The sequence below is a fragment of the Embiotoca jacksoni genome, unplaced genomic scaffold (genome assembly GCF_022577435.1).
Source record: "Embiotoca jacksoni isolate LCO1_2020_lvr unplaced genomic scaffold, fEmbJac1.0.p SCAF_1, whole genome shotgun sequence".
Taxonomy (NCBI): domain Eukaryota; kingdom Metazoa; phylum Chordata; class Actinopteri; family Embiotocidae; genus Embiotoca; species Embiotoca jacksoni.
Window position 1 is genome coordinate 15,809,592 of NW_027185229.1, and position 16,880 is coordinate 15,826,471.

The 16,880-nt window shown below is 39.0% G+C and overlaps 1 protein-coding gene across 4 annotated transcripts in view; it reads right to left on the bottom strand.

Annotated features, from left to right (window-relative positions):
• cadpsa (Ca2+-dependent activator protein for secretion a) overlaps nucleotides 1-16,880 on the bottom strand; it is a 173,261-nt gene that overhangs the window by 89,490 nt on the left and 66,891 nt on the right. For all 4 annotated transcript variants that reach the window (XM_069141990.1, XM_069141914.1, XM_069142154.1 and 1 more), the window contains exons 10-11: nucleotides 10,559-10,667; nucleotides 8,667-8,879 (exon numbers count right to left, since the gene is read on the bottom strand). In XM_069141990.1, coding sequence (XP_068998091.1) covers nucleotides 8,667-8,879; nucleotides 10,559-10,667 — 322 coding nt within the window. The remainder of the gene's footprint in view (nucleotides 1-8,666; nucleotides 8,880-10,558; nucleotides 10,668-16,880) is intronic.

Genomic DNA, 16,880 nt, shown 5'->3' on the forward strand with positions numbered 1-16,880 from the left:
GTGCGTGTGTGCGTGCGAGCGTGTGTGCGTGCGTGCGTGTGTGTGTGTGGCTAATAGATCAGACTCTCCAAAAAAATAACTCAGGTACAAAAGATGAATATAAAAAAAATGACATATTATCTGTCTTAGCAGAAGACTTAAACTGTCCTGTCTTTTGCAAAGACAGATAACATTAATTTTATGTTCAGTAAAAGCACTGATCATGATCTGCACCACCAGTTTACCAGAACTAGCGCATTGAACCATTTGGAGGCCCCAGGGCACAAATAAGCTGCTGGGCCCCTATCCAATGCACACTATAGATCATTATGTGGAGACCCAGACACCAACCAGAACCCCTAACCATCTGGCCCCAGGACAGCTTTTCCATGCATCAAATTGTTTAAGTAATTTGAGTAATCACACCTCATTTAGAATTATGCATCACGCAAAACCAAAAATTTGAATAATTCAGGAATTAGAAGGACTCTTCGAGGAAAAAAGGCCACAAAATCTAGGGACCTGTGGCATTTGCACACTTTACCTTAAAAATTATTGTCGCAAAGAATACTCAAAGTCATCATTTTCTGACAAGCACAGCTCTGTTGACATGTCCAAAACAATGCTTGTCCTCTTTTTGGGAAACGGTGGGAAAAGGTTTTGCATTTGGGTCACAAATAACACTCCAATAAAAAAGGGGTAGGATCAGTCAAATGTCAAAAAGTACTATAAGTACAGAGGGTGGGCACTTGGGACGAGCAAGTACAGCATTATCTGTACCTGTATCTATATCTGTATCTGTTACACTAACTATATTATCTGCATCTGAATATGTACTTGGATGGGGCGGGGCTTAATCTGTAAGTAGGCAGTGCTTAGAGCAAAAGTGGGTGGGAAGTAACCGGAAGTTGTTCATTTAAGCCTGAGATTGATATGTGCTGATCAAAAAATTGCTAAATATATTATATATTAGAAAACTATTTCCAGAACGTCCCCAGAATTGAGCTTCAGAGCAATGTTTGTGCTCACAAGAGTAAGATAACTAATTAAAAGTTTGTTTGTTTTTTATTTATTTTCTTTAGAAAAGTTGCTATATTTCTTGTTATTGTTGAGCTATAGTTATAAAAAGTGTCAGGCTAGTCATATAGAAAATACAATAAAATTATAGTGTGTGTGTGTGTGTGTGTGTGTGTGTGTGTGTGTGTGTGTGTGTGTGGAAGGGGGTTGTTAACCTGGTTTTATTGTTTTACTAAATAAACTAATGTTGGGAAGCTGGATGGTTAAAACAGAAACAGTCCACATCGAAATATGCATTTAGCCTTACACTGTATTCTTGCTGAAAGCGGTCAGCTGAGTGAAGATATCTTAAAGAGGAAGGAGCGAGCTGCGAGCCCATGGGAAAAAAGGAAAACAAAAGGGCAGAAGCAGAGTCACGAACTATAACTTGCAACTCGTCTGGGAATAGCAAAGTTGTCAGAGTAATTCGGCTGATGATATTTTATAAAAACCTGATTGACACTGGACGTGTGTTAGGAGAGCTACAGCAGTCTGTTAGTGAGGAGGCGGGGGTCTGTGTGGACACAGCTAGTGTCTATTAGAAGCCTTCATCTGCACGGATATTGACACAATTACTCGGATGATACTCATACTCGTCAAAAGTACATTCTCCTTACCGGATAATCATTTTAGCCAAGTACTCGTCCCATCCCTAGTGGGCACCCAGTATAAACTAACGTCCTTCTGATTTACAAGTCACATGCCATTATTTGTAGGTCAACTTAGCATTTTTAAACGTGAATACATGTGTGAATCTCTACGTATTCATGTGGATACTTTTGAGACAGTTGTACTGCACCGTGTGTCCCTCAAAGTCCACAAATGCAGGGAAGACTAGAAAAAGAGATTTTCTTGGCTGGCTGTCAATGGTTGCCTGCTTGGGAAGTAATGGGACAGCCGAATGCTTGATAATGTATGTCTATAAAGAAGAACCTGTAACAGCAGTTAGGTTTGTTTTCATAGAATAAAACCTATACATGTCAATGACAAATATATTTTACTAAATTATACATTTAAAAAAAGTATAGCCTAAAGAAACCATCTGCAATAAGGTCCAATGGGCTGGCTTGATTTTGAATCATTGCCCGCAACTGAATCGTGTTTGAACTTGTTGCATGCTGTATGTTTTAGTTCAGTATATTTCTTCAGAAACAGGTGGTGACTTTGCATCATAAATAAAGTGTTTATTAAATTAGTTATTTCTCCATGAAAGCAGCTAGTTAGTTAGCCATGCTGCTGCCGCCCCCTTAATTTCCAGAGCAGGCAACCAGCGCTTGGTCGCCATCTACTGGAAAGTGCTTTGTCTTTTCTGCATTTGTATATTTGTGGGACACACACCGCACAGTACACGTTTCCTCACAAGTGGGGCGAGATTCACAAAAATATTTCTGTTAAAAGTATGGTATGATGACATACAAATGATATGCGAGTCCAAAATTGCAGGCACAGATTTACAGACATAAATCACTGAATTAACATAACAACATTTGTTTGTAAATACTAATGAGACTTTTACTCCAATAGATCTTGAATAGACACAGGACACACAGTTGGGACACACCTGGGGTGGATGTGACTAAAGGTTATACTGAGCTACACAGCAATCAGGAGATTGGTCAGCGATCGTCCTCTTCACTGCCCATCGAAGGAACCCCAGCTGTCAGTCAACAAACACAACAAAGATCGGGATGCTTGGAGCTGATTGTGTCCCCTCAACAAGTCTCCACACCCCAACCCCTCCCCCAGAAATCCAAAAAGGTGACATTGTGGTGCCCCTTTGGTCTGTAGCTAGTGGCCTGTCAGGTCTGTTTGATGTGAGTGAGCGGGAGTGGAGGCAGGAGGGCTGGACAGTAACATGCAGTGACATTAGTCACCCCCGTCCGTCTGGGCTGGGGAAGGACGGCCCTGACAATGATTGATGGCTGCTATTCATTTATAGATCCAGAGGAGAGGAACCGGGAGGCAGTGGACACACTGCTGGTCCTGAGTTTGGTGGTCAAAAGCAGTGGGGGCTATTTAGCACGTGTGTTGCTTTTTTTGTGGACTGACCATGAGACACATGCAAACACAAACAGATCGAGATCCTTCGGCCACTACACTTGTGAAGATCCTCACTGATTACCATATCCAACCTCAGTCTAACAAGAGATCACTAAAGTGCATACCCAGTCATGAAATGCACATATCCATCAACTACTGTTGCACAAATATTAGGAGTTAGTTCATCAGAAGAACTTGGTGGTGCTAATTTTCCAGTCAGGTTCCACCAAACAATTGCAGAATAAGAACACACAACATGAAGGATTAAAAGTGCACACACACACAGTGTTTGAAGTTTTCGCATCAGTCCACACAGATCTGGTGTTTTCTTCGCCTTCCTGTGGAAGCTTGACATTATAGGGCAAAACTAAGTACACAATATCACTGAAATATTAAATGATTCCAAATGATGTCATCATAACTGTATTATTTTTAGTTGTGTATGGGTAAAGTGAAGGATAAACTAATGTAGGCTATAACTAAATGCAGGTCAGATTGAGTACATTAAAAAATACAATATAACCTCAAGGCAACAGACATCAGTATTCATTCATGTGATTCAATTCTTATATATATATATATATATATATATATATATATATATATATATATATATATATATATATATATATATATATATATAACTTATTGACGTTGTTGCTGCAGCGGTAGGTGGGTGACAGAGAGTTTATAGGGCAGACAGAGTTACCAGAGTTTCACTGTGTCAATCATCCATGTGTGCGTTCAGAGACCAGTAAGTATAGTCATGTGATACATAATTAAGTGCTTTAAGTGTGTGTTTATGAGTTAAGTATGTTTAGTTAAGAATTGAGCTGTATAAGCATAAAGTCTGCTCGCCGAATGCTAATGGGATCGCATAGCAATGCTTATTAAGCATTTGTTAACCAGAGGCCGAAATAGCCACGGTGATTGCTAAAGTGGTGTGCAATGATAGTTATCTGTGGCAAATGAATATGTTGTTCTGTAATGACTGTGAGTGGATGCTCTGCAGTTTATGTTTGAAGTTAAGCTATATTGAGTGAAGTAGTGTACTTTCAGTCATTGTTAACGAGAGCCTTGCACACTATTTCTGTTCCGTATTTACCACTGTGTGCTGATGTTTCTTTTGTTTCTGCTTTCTTGTAGAAACACACATTTAAAGACACAGACTTATCCATACACAACCACACACATTCATATAAAAACAGACACAACCGAACAATAATATTCAATAAAGAAGAGTGGAATAACATCGCTGCATTCTGATCGATTTACCACAGTGGTCACACATCCCCAATGCCTAAAGTTACAGTCTTATAGCTATTAACTCATCATTACAAATATATAGTATATCTGCCTCCATTTTTGATCACAGATGTGATCCTCCTTGACATAGATATTCTGCCAATCTTTACACGCCTTTACTGCTGCGCTTTGCTGCAGATTTTTTTTTAAAAATGTTGGGGGCTAAGCGTCTTGACACTGGGAGTTGTCGATTCATTCGGTATTTGGGTGTATAAAACTTGCATTCATGGTGGCACGGCATTTATAATTGTCATATCCCCAACAGGTGGGAGTGCGCTGCCCCATATCAGCACATTCCCACCTCCTTATTATATATTTGGCAGTCCTGGCCTGGTCCACGCCCATGGTGGACCCCATCTGATCCAAACAAATTTAATTTGGTTTCATCTAACTGAAGAATGCAATGCCAACATGTTCATGTTCTTTAGCATGTCTTATCTAGAGGTTGACTTCATTCAACATCCTAAACACTGTCTGAGCATTCTTAAACACCACTTTCCAGAGATAATCACGGTGCATATATTTCAATGCAGGGTTGTGCGGCTTTTGCCTGGTTCCATTTGTTGAGGACCACTGCACCTTATGTTATTGAGAGTATGGCTCTTCCTACTCATTCTAATCATTGCTGCAGCTGGGTTTGAGCTTATGTTCAGAAGCATACTGATGTTGTCTCCCATCTTTATGAAGTCTCACAATTTGGTTTCTTCCTTACCATACAGAGCTATGTGACATTGCAGGCTTGTACAATAAAATAATAATACTGAAAAATGATATCATTTAGAATAATTTAACATTTGTGTAAACAGTTTTGTTGAACACTGTAAGTCAACATGTTTTTTTTGCTTTGCCACATGCTTTTATCAATACACAAACCTTTCCACCTCAGCCAAGTGTACTGTTTGCGATATTTTTCTAGATTTCTTGATTTTTCTTTAAAAAAAAAAAAAAAGTTGAAAGTGCCCTTAAAAAAAGGGTGGGTGAAAATTCTCTGTTTGTTATCCTACAGGTCTTCTCAAGATTAGCTTCCCTGCTTTGTCCCAACGGCAGATTTTCAATGAAATATTGAAATTTGGAATTTGAGAGGTGAAATAAGTTAAGATATAAGATTAACAAGTTAATGTCTGCATCAATTTATTGGCTCCCACATTTGACCAAAATTAACAAACAGTTGCAATATATCATAAAATATATGTGTAATGTTTTTGGTTTAGTCATATGTTCCGTCAAAATTTCAATGTTTTGTTGAAATGAAGGTGATGAAGTACGAGCCTATTAGTCAGAGCAAATAAACTGTACAAAACTAATTCAAAGACCAGATTGTGGTTTTACACTGTATGTATGAAGAGCATGTGAATATCATTCACATCAAGACAAGAGAAAAAGGAAAAGCTAAAAAGTACAGAAAACCTCCCAAACTTTATAGTTTCACTTCAGCTATGGAATAGTTATTATCTTCTATTGTGGCACTAAAATATGTCAAAACAAATTAAACTGTCAGTCAGCACACCAAGAAAAAGAGTAAACTGTGAAGCCTAATTTCAGCTCTCAGCAGCTGAAAGCAAAATTCTCAATGTTGTCTTTGTTGTTACAATGTTTTAACGTAGTCTATTTTTATTTGGGTGGGGGGTCTAGGTGACTGGGTGGGTGGGGGTGACATGATGTTATATTATTAATTGCGCTGATCCAGTTGTGAACTGGCAAGTAGTTATTTGGTAACATTGACTGATTGCTGCCCAATCTAATTGTACAGCAACCACACTGTATTATTCATGGCTTGGCACTTTTAACTTGGTAATTACCAGCTGCTGGGACTCAGTGGGACTCCAGTGGTTGTGTCAAAAACAGCCTGCTCAGTAAATTCACTCACACAACTGCATGCAGGAGCACTTCTTCATCAATTGGGCATGTTGTTCTGCACCCTTTTTTTTTTTGAGTCAGTGTTTTGTGCAGTTTTGTTTTACAGATAGATTTTCGAGGAACTTTTTCTTGCGTGTACCAATCGTTTTTATACATATTTTAAAATGTAGACAACTTGATATAAATGTAATCTGAAGTGCACTGCACTGGTTGACTTCTCATTGATTGATGTAAAAAACAGGGTGACTTACAGTACTGCGTAACATTGTCATACACACACGTGCAGCAGAAGACAAACAGATATTTATTGTCCAATGTAAGTGATCAGGTTACATATGCATTCAAATCAATACCAGCGAACACCTTTTGAAAAGGTCTCGTTAAAAGTTCTAGTACCTCAAATTTCAAATTCACAATTCAGAATATCTTCAGAAATATATGCAAATAAACTAATATCCAAGATATTTTATGAACTGTCCAAGATTACTGAAGAAAAAAAATAATATAGACAAAATGCACCCCAGATACAAATCTTGGTACCCTTGCTTTGGCCGCAATGACAGATTGAAAATGTTTCTTGTATCTCAAAGGTTTGTGCACACACTTATTTGTACTTTCTGCCACTGTTCAATTGTTCAAGCTCTTTCAGGTTTACAAGAGTCCATTTTGGTAGATTTTAGCTCTTTATTAATGGGACTTGTGTCAGGACTCACAGCTGGCTAGTTTACACGTTTTGTTCTAAAATTTCTCCAGTACCTCCAGTACACAGCATGATAGGACCTCCACCATTTTTACTGTATATGGGGTGTTCTTTTCCTTATGGGCTTACTTCCGTCAACTATAAAGAAATGGATGTGCTGCATTCCCAAAGAGGTCTACTTTGTTTTCATCTGTTCTCTATGACAGGTTTTGGAAACATTAATCTGCCTCTCTGTGCGTTTCTGTGATGAGTAGTACACCTTGGCCATCATCCATGAGTACTATTCATCAGGAGTGCTATACCTGGTTGAACCAGGTCAGCCTGAAGCTGTTTAGATGTCTTGCGTGATGTTTTTTTCAACACCAATCTTCGCAGACTTCTCTCATTGAATTTCTTCTTAGTGCCGCGTCCTGGAAGCACCTTCACAGTTTTATGACCGTGAAATGTGTCGGTAAAATCATAAACTGTTGAAGCTGAATTTCAAGATCTTTGTCCTTTGAAATTGTTATGCTTTTTCTGATAATATCATTTCTGCTATCAGACAGCTCTCTTGTCTTCACCATTGTAAAAAAGAAATCAAAACGATCAGCCCCTTTTTATGCAATGAAACCATCATTCATTGGTTAGTTCAACTCATATGAACACTGAAGATTAAGCACGGGTCAGTCTTATTTGTGTCTTTTGTTTAAGGAAGTAAATTCATCAAAAAGATGCAATTTTTTTCATGATACGAAAACTTTTTTTGTTGAACTGCAACAGTGGTCATTTAAATACAAATGTCTGTCACTGAGTGACTGAGTGATAAGGTTACATCATTGGTTGGCCAAAGGTTGCAACATCCTGTATCCATTTCAAATTAAAAGCCATTGTTTCAAATTATTAATCCATACACAGTTCAGCTATATACAATGTTTTCACCTAGTATTGTTTTGGTGTTGTTGTTCAATAACTTTAAACATTTTATTAAATACCCTGATTATACAAAACTGGTTAATGTTTTATATAGTAGCAAAGCCAAAGCAAATAAATTCTGCATGTTTTTTAAGTTACACAGACATTAGTATATCTGATATTTCTGTCCTGACAGACACAACAATCGGACACATAGTCATTAAAAGAGGAAGAGTGATGGACAACAAAAGGAGGAAAGAGAAAGAAAAGGGAGGAAAGCACTTACCCTTTAATCCAGCTACAAGATAGCAGGGTCAGGGTTTAGAAGAAGACAAAAAGGAAGAAGGAACAAACAGAGAAACATAAAGACACACAGCAAAGCCACCAAGACTTTAACACTACAGCAGTTCTACGACAAAGAGCGAAGCAGCACACAGAGAAACAATAACAGTAACAGTTGCATGTCCAGAACAAACTGAGGACATTGTTGGCTAATATGTACGAAAATATTTTGACAACTGCTCAGCGGGAGCCAGAGAGAGATGTGGAGCACAGAAGAGAACGAGAAGCTCTGGGTGACAAAAAGAAAAGTCTGAACTGCTTTTTAATCTAGTTTTTCCACTGATTGTTGTCTGTATTTAAATGGTTAGGTTCATGTTTTGTAAAGGAGGTTTTAAAAAAAAAATATTAAAAAAAAACTGTTTAACAGGTAGACCTACAGTAGATGCTAGTTTGTCAAGTTGGCAATTCAAAATGATAGACAAAGATATCCTGTGTATGGCAAAGCATTTGTATGAGTAGTCAGAGACAAATACTGATATGAGAACTAAAAACTTACAAAACTGAGATATAGGTGCATCTAGCTGCGGCGTTGTGCCCCCCCTCGAATTCAGTTTCTGGACCTGGGTCGGCGGAACCGGCTTGTGTGACTGGCCAGTGGCCCGGTACATGGCCTGCACCCAAAGGATGCGGTCCTGCTCATCATCACTGGCAAAGATCACAGTATCACCCTCCTTTACAGCGTTGAAGAACGTTCGGCCACCATCCAGACCTGAAGAATAGAGGAAGAAGACGTTCCTGACTTAAGTGTGTCTGTCATGTTAACAAGATCAGAGCGGACATACTCACTGACTCAGGGGCAGCTCTACCAGGGTGCCGCCCCAGTTTTGGTAAATCTAATTCAAAACTACATAAAGTTGGGGCTATTTGGAAATTTAAACGAGAGAAATTCCAATGTCAGAATGCGGGTCAATGCAGCACATCTCGATGCTCTTATGAACTCCTAAATTCTACTCCTGCCCCAAAAGTATCTGTGAGACTTTGCTGCTTTCATCTGTGACCTCTGCTGCATCTGAAGGTGAAGTCCGACCTTCTCCATTTGATGTTAAATCAAACGATTGCGACCACACCAGGCGCATCTCACCAGCAGGCTGCAGGTATTACCATTGGTTCAATGAGTAACTCAGCCCTGTTACTACTGCCACGCAAAATTCTGCATCGCAGACATCATGGGCTGTTGTTCTGCTTCTTGTTTCATTTTAAAATATTTCCACACTGCACAAATTTTACCTGCCTGTCAGAATTCACTTTTGCATCCTGCCACAAATCGTGCTCTTCATTTATGACACCTGTGCAACAGCTGACATAAAACAAAGGCTTGAGACTAAATATAGCTTTAGATAGTCAATACCCATCAGTTACAAAATCCTTGACTGTCAAATTAGAGAGATATCAACCATGATAGGATAAGGTCCAACTATTACGTTTTCATTCTGTATTGATCTTATTGAAACTTATTAACTACATGCCCCTTCAATAAAATGTAACATGTGCATCTTGATTACCATAGCAAAGCACTTCATTTTGATATTTTTCTCAAAAGTTTTGCACACAGCTTAACAACAGTCACTTTGAGCTGTCCTTAGATGTGACCTGATGTGCAGGACCAGTTGTCTATCATTAAGAAAATTGAGGAACTGTCTATGAACATAACGGGACAATAAATATTGTAAAAGTATAGTTGTGGACCTTTTGTTCAATTCATTTACTTGTAGGAGCAGAAAATAATTTATATGTGGGGACTCCCAAATAAAGCCCTACCAACTATTAACCAAGACTTGACAAAGCCTCAGGAGGCACAGGAGAAACAGGCTAAATAGCCATCCCCATGACTAATAAACTAACATTTACGTTGGTAAAGCTAAACTTTGTGTTTGACCCTATTATATTCCATTGTACAGCATACATTAAGTCCTGTTCATTTGTTTAAATGGGTTTTGAATTAGTCTAAAGGAGCAGATATCGAGTCAGGTTGAAGTTGGGTGGAGCATTTATGTGATGTCTATGGATCTAAATTATGTATGAATATACAAACAAGAAATGTAATTGTTTGATGAAAAATATATGTTGGGACAGGAGCAGGTTTATCACTGTCTTGCACAGCCTTTTCTTTTTACAACACTCTGGAAATGTTTGGGAACTGAGGAAACCAGTTTCTGGAGTTTTGGAAGTGAAATGTTGTCCCATTCTTGCCTGATGGCCCAAAGATCAAAAACATCAAATATTGGTTTTCGGCCTGTGGTTGAAAAGCAAGTACAGTATATCCCCACCCTAACAGGACAGTGATGGAGATATCAGTTGAGCACAGTTCGTATACACCACGCATAGTCCCGTCTTTGACGCTGCCTCGCGTCACTGCACTGCACGGCTGTATGATATGGTTGCTCTTACCTGGCTGGGGGTCGGTGTAGTCCACTGTGTAGCCATCCAGCTGAAGAAGCTCCACTGGCTCGGCCTTTTTCTCTCTGTAGCTGCACATGGCAAAGGTGTACTGACTCACCTGCACCAATCACAGACAGGAAATGCGCATTATTCAGATGGCTCATCATCAACATTCATATACTGGTGAGTCAGCTATTTCCCATACCACCCATCCCTTCCTCCTGATGAAGTAATCACTATACAACATCCAAACTAAGCATAAATGACAAACATGTTAACAAAAACAAAATTATGAAACAATCACAAAAATATGGCATTCCAAAATCTGACCATATTATGAGATGCAGACGTGTTGTAACAGTCAGGAAAGTTGTCCACCTAAAAATGTATCAGTAATAAGTACGTGCCACTTAATTAGCGTCAGCTACGATAAACATCAACTTGAATGCACAATGTTTCAAAATTCTTTATCACAATATTTCCCACCAAGACAAATAAACATATAGGACACATTTGAGAAAAGATAATTATGCACTTTTCCTTAATAACAGTTAAAGACAAATAATAATGCTTTCTTTTTGTGATAGTGTCTTTTTAAGTTTAGTGCAGTTTGCAATAAACACTGCACAAGTACAAAAGCTACTTTCTTTTTAAATTGTATCACCACAACATCTATGTTACTTTTAGAAGGGGTTCATTTGATGCATTTATCCCCACAGTCAGTGTTACTGCCAAACACTGCCTGTAAGAAAATTATTTCCGTTTTCAGGTTTAGAATGTGCATAATACATGTAAGATGTGTAAGTCTGAGAGGTGATGTGAATGCATCAGTGTTAACATGTGTACTCTATCCAGGTAGATTCACTTGTTGCTTTTTTAATTAAAAGTAAATTCTACCTGTGAAAGATATGCATGGTGCTTGCAGAGGAAAGAATACTAAATGTATGCTTGTGTTTCCATTTAGTTGTTAGGGGGTTGCAGTTGCAACTGGGTTGTGTGATACAGATGGTTTACACATGAATGTTATTACAGCATTTTTGAAGAATTCTGCATTATCTTGAACATTAGACAAATCATATGGGGTTGGAGGACCAGAGAAGTCTTTGAAAGTCAGGTAGCAGTGCTAATTTAAGCTTATTGGCTTCACATAAAGACCCCAGGCTTTGTCCTCAAAATGTTTGGGAAAGCTGTGCCGCATGCAAGGCTTTCCCAAACATTTTACATAAAAAGAAAGTGCCATCCATAGTGGCAATGTTTCCAAGATTTGAGAAGATGATTTGCAATGAGAACTCCAGGATCCAGTAGTGGCCCGCAGTTACTGTGCAAGCCAAAGGCCAGTTTGTGGATACAAGTGAACAACAACAGACAATGATACTTGCCAGACATGCAATATAGTCAGGAGAGAAAGAGAGGGTGACAGAGTGAAAAGGGGTATGACACAACAGCTGTTACAATGAGGTTAAGTGAACCTCTTGTTGTGTGTGCATGTGTGTTATGATAATCACATTATAGAAAACTGAAGTAGCTGAATTAGGGGGTTAACTTGAATATGTGTTGTAGAAAAAAGCACTGATAAAGTATCTATGTGTGTGCCTGATCAGCAATAATGAGAAGAGACTGTGTACGTGTGGGTGAATATATAGTGAAGTGAATATATAGCTCTTTTTTTCAGTTAAAAAGGGGTGAATGACTGTTCTGTGACACACTAGTGTGAATGCTCCATAAAAGCTCATGTCACGTTCACATCATATGGCATAATTGGTTTGCTTTTGTGTTTCATCATGTTGGCTCACCAAGGTTTCGTGTTTATGCCAGGCCTGAACAGACTTATCTGAGTCTGGTTCTGCTGGAGATTACCTCCTGTTAAAAGGGAGTTTTTCAACCTTAATTTGGCACAATATAAATACAACTCAATTGAATTGAATTAGATGTTTTCTGTATTTGTCATTATGGTCTCAATTACAAAATGGTGCCCTTTAATAAGTGTGAGTGTGTGGGTGGTCATTTAGGAATTAATTGCTCTATTAACTTCTCCATGTATGGAGTGGTCACTGTCTTCAATAAGCTGGTGTTGATTTGGTCCAATTTCGTCCTCAGTAAGGTCCTGGCTCAATGACAATGACCCTGACCATAAACTGCAACTCTGGGCTTCAAAAGGACTGCAATGCAAACCAATGGATGATGTCCATCTTTATTTGGTGTGTATGTATTATCCCAGAGGATGGATTCAATTTCCATCACATTATAGTTGAATACTAATTTCACTGAACACATTCATGCTCCCTTGAGGATGAACACTTTTCATTTTGGACACTACGATGATCTTTCTTATAGTATTCAGATTGACGTGAAAAATAATGCATCTTATTTGCAGAGACGATCACGCTCCCATGGGGCTGACTTTTAATTTGAATGACCCGGTAGGTTTCCTTTATGCTGTATTTATGTCATGTCAGAATTATTTGAATTTTTTTCATTATTCAGAATATTTAAATGCTGATTTATCTGACTTGTTGCAAAGTAAGGAACTGCCAGCAAATATGGTCGTGCCACATCATCCAACATCCATTGTTGAAGGCATTACAATGAAATGTAATAAATATGGTGCTATATTGAACAAACTCACTATTCTAATCTTCACATGTCCAACTATGCATTAGATAAACATCTCTTAATGTTGTTACGCTGTTTGAATTCCATTCCTCTGCTACTTTATTATTTGCTTGGCATTGTGTTCTTTGATAAAATGTAGCCAACATTTGTGTAGGTTTTGTTAGTGTTCTTGACTACCTTCCATCCTGCATGACAAAGATGCAGCATCAGCACCGCTACGAAGAAAAACATAATGAGCTATTTGTTCCAACCAACTCTTTCATGTTGTACAACGTAATGTAATCTGTACTAGAAGCTAGCGGCACTTTACACTTTCAGTCCAGGTAATAAAAGGCCCATGGTGACCCGTATACCATTAAAATTTTAGTTTTGGTTTGTGGCTGTGGTCTTGTCACTGCTGTCTGTGTTGCAAACAGGAAGTATAGAGACACTCTGTTGCTAGCTGTAGCTGGCCTGCTGTTACTGTAGCTGCCAGTCATTCCAGCCTGTCGTCACAAATCACCAGGCCTGGCCAATCCACCGCTGTCACCACCTCTGCTGCTGCAAGTGGCAGCTCTCACTCTAGCTGCAGCTGCATGCTGTGTGTGTGTGTGTGTGTGTGTGTGTGTGTGTGTGTGTGTGTGTGTGTGTGTGTGTGTGTGTGTGTGTGTGTGTGTGTGTGTGGATTTCCCCCGTGTGTGTATGTGTGTGTGTGTGTATGTGTGTGACAAATGAGATTCCCCACGACAGCACTGATGAGACCTGAGGCCAAGTAAAGGATGGAGGGAACCGGACCAACTCTCCAGCAGCTCCCTGGCCTCCAGGATACCACAAAGGCAAATCAGAGTCTAAAGTACAGACCCCCCTCTACCCACACCCCAAAACACCAGCTCCCTTTCTTTCTGCCTCTCTCTCTCTCTCTCTCTCTCTCTCTCTCTCTCTCTCTCTCTCTCTCTATCTCTCTCTCTCTCTCAGCTGTCAGTCAGCAGAGAGAGACAGTGATGAAGAATTAGAAAGGAAGGCAGAATGAAAGCGATTGCTGCAGTCGTTTATGTTCACATCATTACAGGAAACACATGGACATGAATACCAGAGATGATTTGCTGGATGTGGCATATGTGCTCACTAACAAACTTCAGAGTCCAATAGCAAAAATATGCATCCAAGTCATAACACATGGTCCGAGATGTCGGTTTGCACTCTCGCTTCCAACCAAATATAAATTTACATTTATTTACAAATATAAATTTACATTTATATTTGTCCATTGAACAAAGTATTTATGCAATCAGCATGTTTGAATAATGTCATAAATAAATGAACAGAATTAAACATACCTTTTTTTTTTCTTTCTTTTTTTTTTACCTGAATTAAACTAAAGTAAGTTGAAGTTAAGTGAATTGAATAAGTGTTCAAAATAGGTAACGTGACCTAAACAAAACTGAAATAAAGTGAAATCATACATTTGAATTGATCTTAACTAAAATAAATAAATTGATCTTAAATAAAGTGAAGTGAACTGAGTGAGGTAAAATGAACTGAACTGACATGAACTATAGTGAAGTGAACTGGACTGAAATGAAAGACAGATGTGAGCATATGTGTGATTACATTTGGTTCACTATGAACACGCAAGGTTTTAGCTGATATGTAATCTCTCTGAGGAGGGGCGACTCGGGCCACAAACACTGCAATGATTATGAACTGATGGATGAGCGAGGACAAGGAAGTGATTTAAGGACAGAGAGGAAGTCTGCAGGATGGGAAAAGAAGGAACGACAGACAAGAGATAAATGTCATGCAGAAGAGGAGGATGGGCTGAAAGTTGGAAATGAGATGGAGCGAATGATAGAAAGAAACTGTTGGTGTGATGCAGAAAGTTGTAAATAGGCCTACTACTATTTCAACTCCTAATTTAGTCCAAACTATGTTTGTTGTAGCAACAAGGTTTACAACTCATATGCTGGAATCTATTGTACACGTACAATGATTATTATTATTATTATAATTATTATTGTTTTACTACTATAAATGTGAACATAAGATGGGATTTGTTGACAGTTATTGCTTGAGTAAAAGCTCTCTGCAAATATTGTTTTAACTGGTGGACAGACTGGAGTCTGTACTCATATTTAAGCTACAAACAGTCTGAAAAAGCTCTTAGGCATCAAGACTTCTGTGGTAATAAAGTGCGGTGCTGTTTATTAACCCTTTCCACTCTGGCAGTCCCCATTCAGGGACCAAGAGTTAAAAGTGAAATTTTTTTTTAAAATAGCCCAGATCTTCAAATTAAATGAATATCTATTATTTAAGTTAGGTATAGGTGATATACAGGACAGTTTCATACAGGACATGAACAGCAATCTCCTGGGCAAATGTCTTGTGTTTGAATAATCCATTGAGCTATCCCGACTTCCTCCCTACATAGACTTTGTTACTCTTTATACTAAGTCAACTGACTTCCTCCTTTGCTCCATCATAATTACTACGGCCAGATAAGGACACAGTAGGTGCAGTTTGCCGAGTCTGAACCATAATTGTCGTCGTGATAGCAACCGATAGAGACCATTTAATGGGCCAATAACATTCAATGCTGATCTCTTGATCACTTCAAGGCCAGTATAAGGGAGAAGAATAATTACTGGTAGCAGTGACTCTATTAATGTACACATGACATGTAAGTACCATTCCCAAATGTGAACCTGTCCTTTAACAAACGTCCTGCTATATGTGGGAAACTAAAGGACCAGAGGAAGTGCAAATTCCCTTTTAAAAGTCATATTTAAAGTAAGGAGGTACAAGATTATTCTGATGCAAAGAATATTTTTTTTCACAATTAAGGGAACTAGATCCAAATCAAATCAAATCAAAGCAGATAGAGGTAGTAATAAAATGCCAACAGTAAGCACTTTGTTACAAAATGTGTTAAAAGAAAAAAAAAAAAATCACAATACAGTTATCTCTACAATACAGCAACGCTAAAACAGCAACAAGCAGTGCACCCACAAAGCCACACAGCAATAACCAGATAGTGTCTCTACTCCTCAAGACAAACATCCGTGCACATACAAAGACAGACAAAAAACAAACACACACACACACACACACACACACACGAGTGTGCAGTCTATTGACCATTATTTGTCACTTGCTATATATTTAGCTGGGAGCAAGTGAGAGGCTTCAAGTTGGCGGTGCTCAAGCTTTTCTAGCTGCAAGTGTTAGGCCAGCTAGTGTTCACTCGACTTTGTCAATCCCCTGTCAACTTGTAGCTCTGAGACATATCCTCTCCAACACACAAGAGACAGGCCGCCCACCACCCCACTCCCCCCGCCTGATGCCCACCTCCCAATGCAGAGCCACCAGGAAATGGCCGCTACCATCGCTTCCCATATACACCCCCCACTCCACCCCCCCACCTCCTGACAAAAGCCTGCTTGGCCTCTCCATCATTCCTCTGACAGCCGAGGGAAGACAGCTTGGCTGCATCTCTCTTTCTCGCTGCACACAACATGTGGCCAGTGAAAATATTATAGCCATAAAGCAGCGCTCATGTTGAAGGCTGCTTTGTGCTTCTGTGTTGGGTGTGATCAGGTGGCTGAGCTCATGCTACATTTACTTCAATCCAAAATTGATCGTGTGGTTTTGAAAGTATGATAATGAGCAAAGACAAAGAAAACATGTTGATCACTGACCAGTTCATCACTGATGCACCCTCTCCAGTTTTGTACACAAAAAT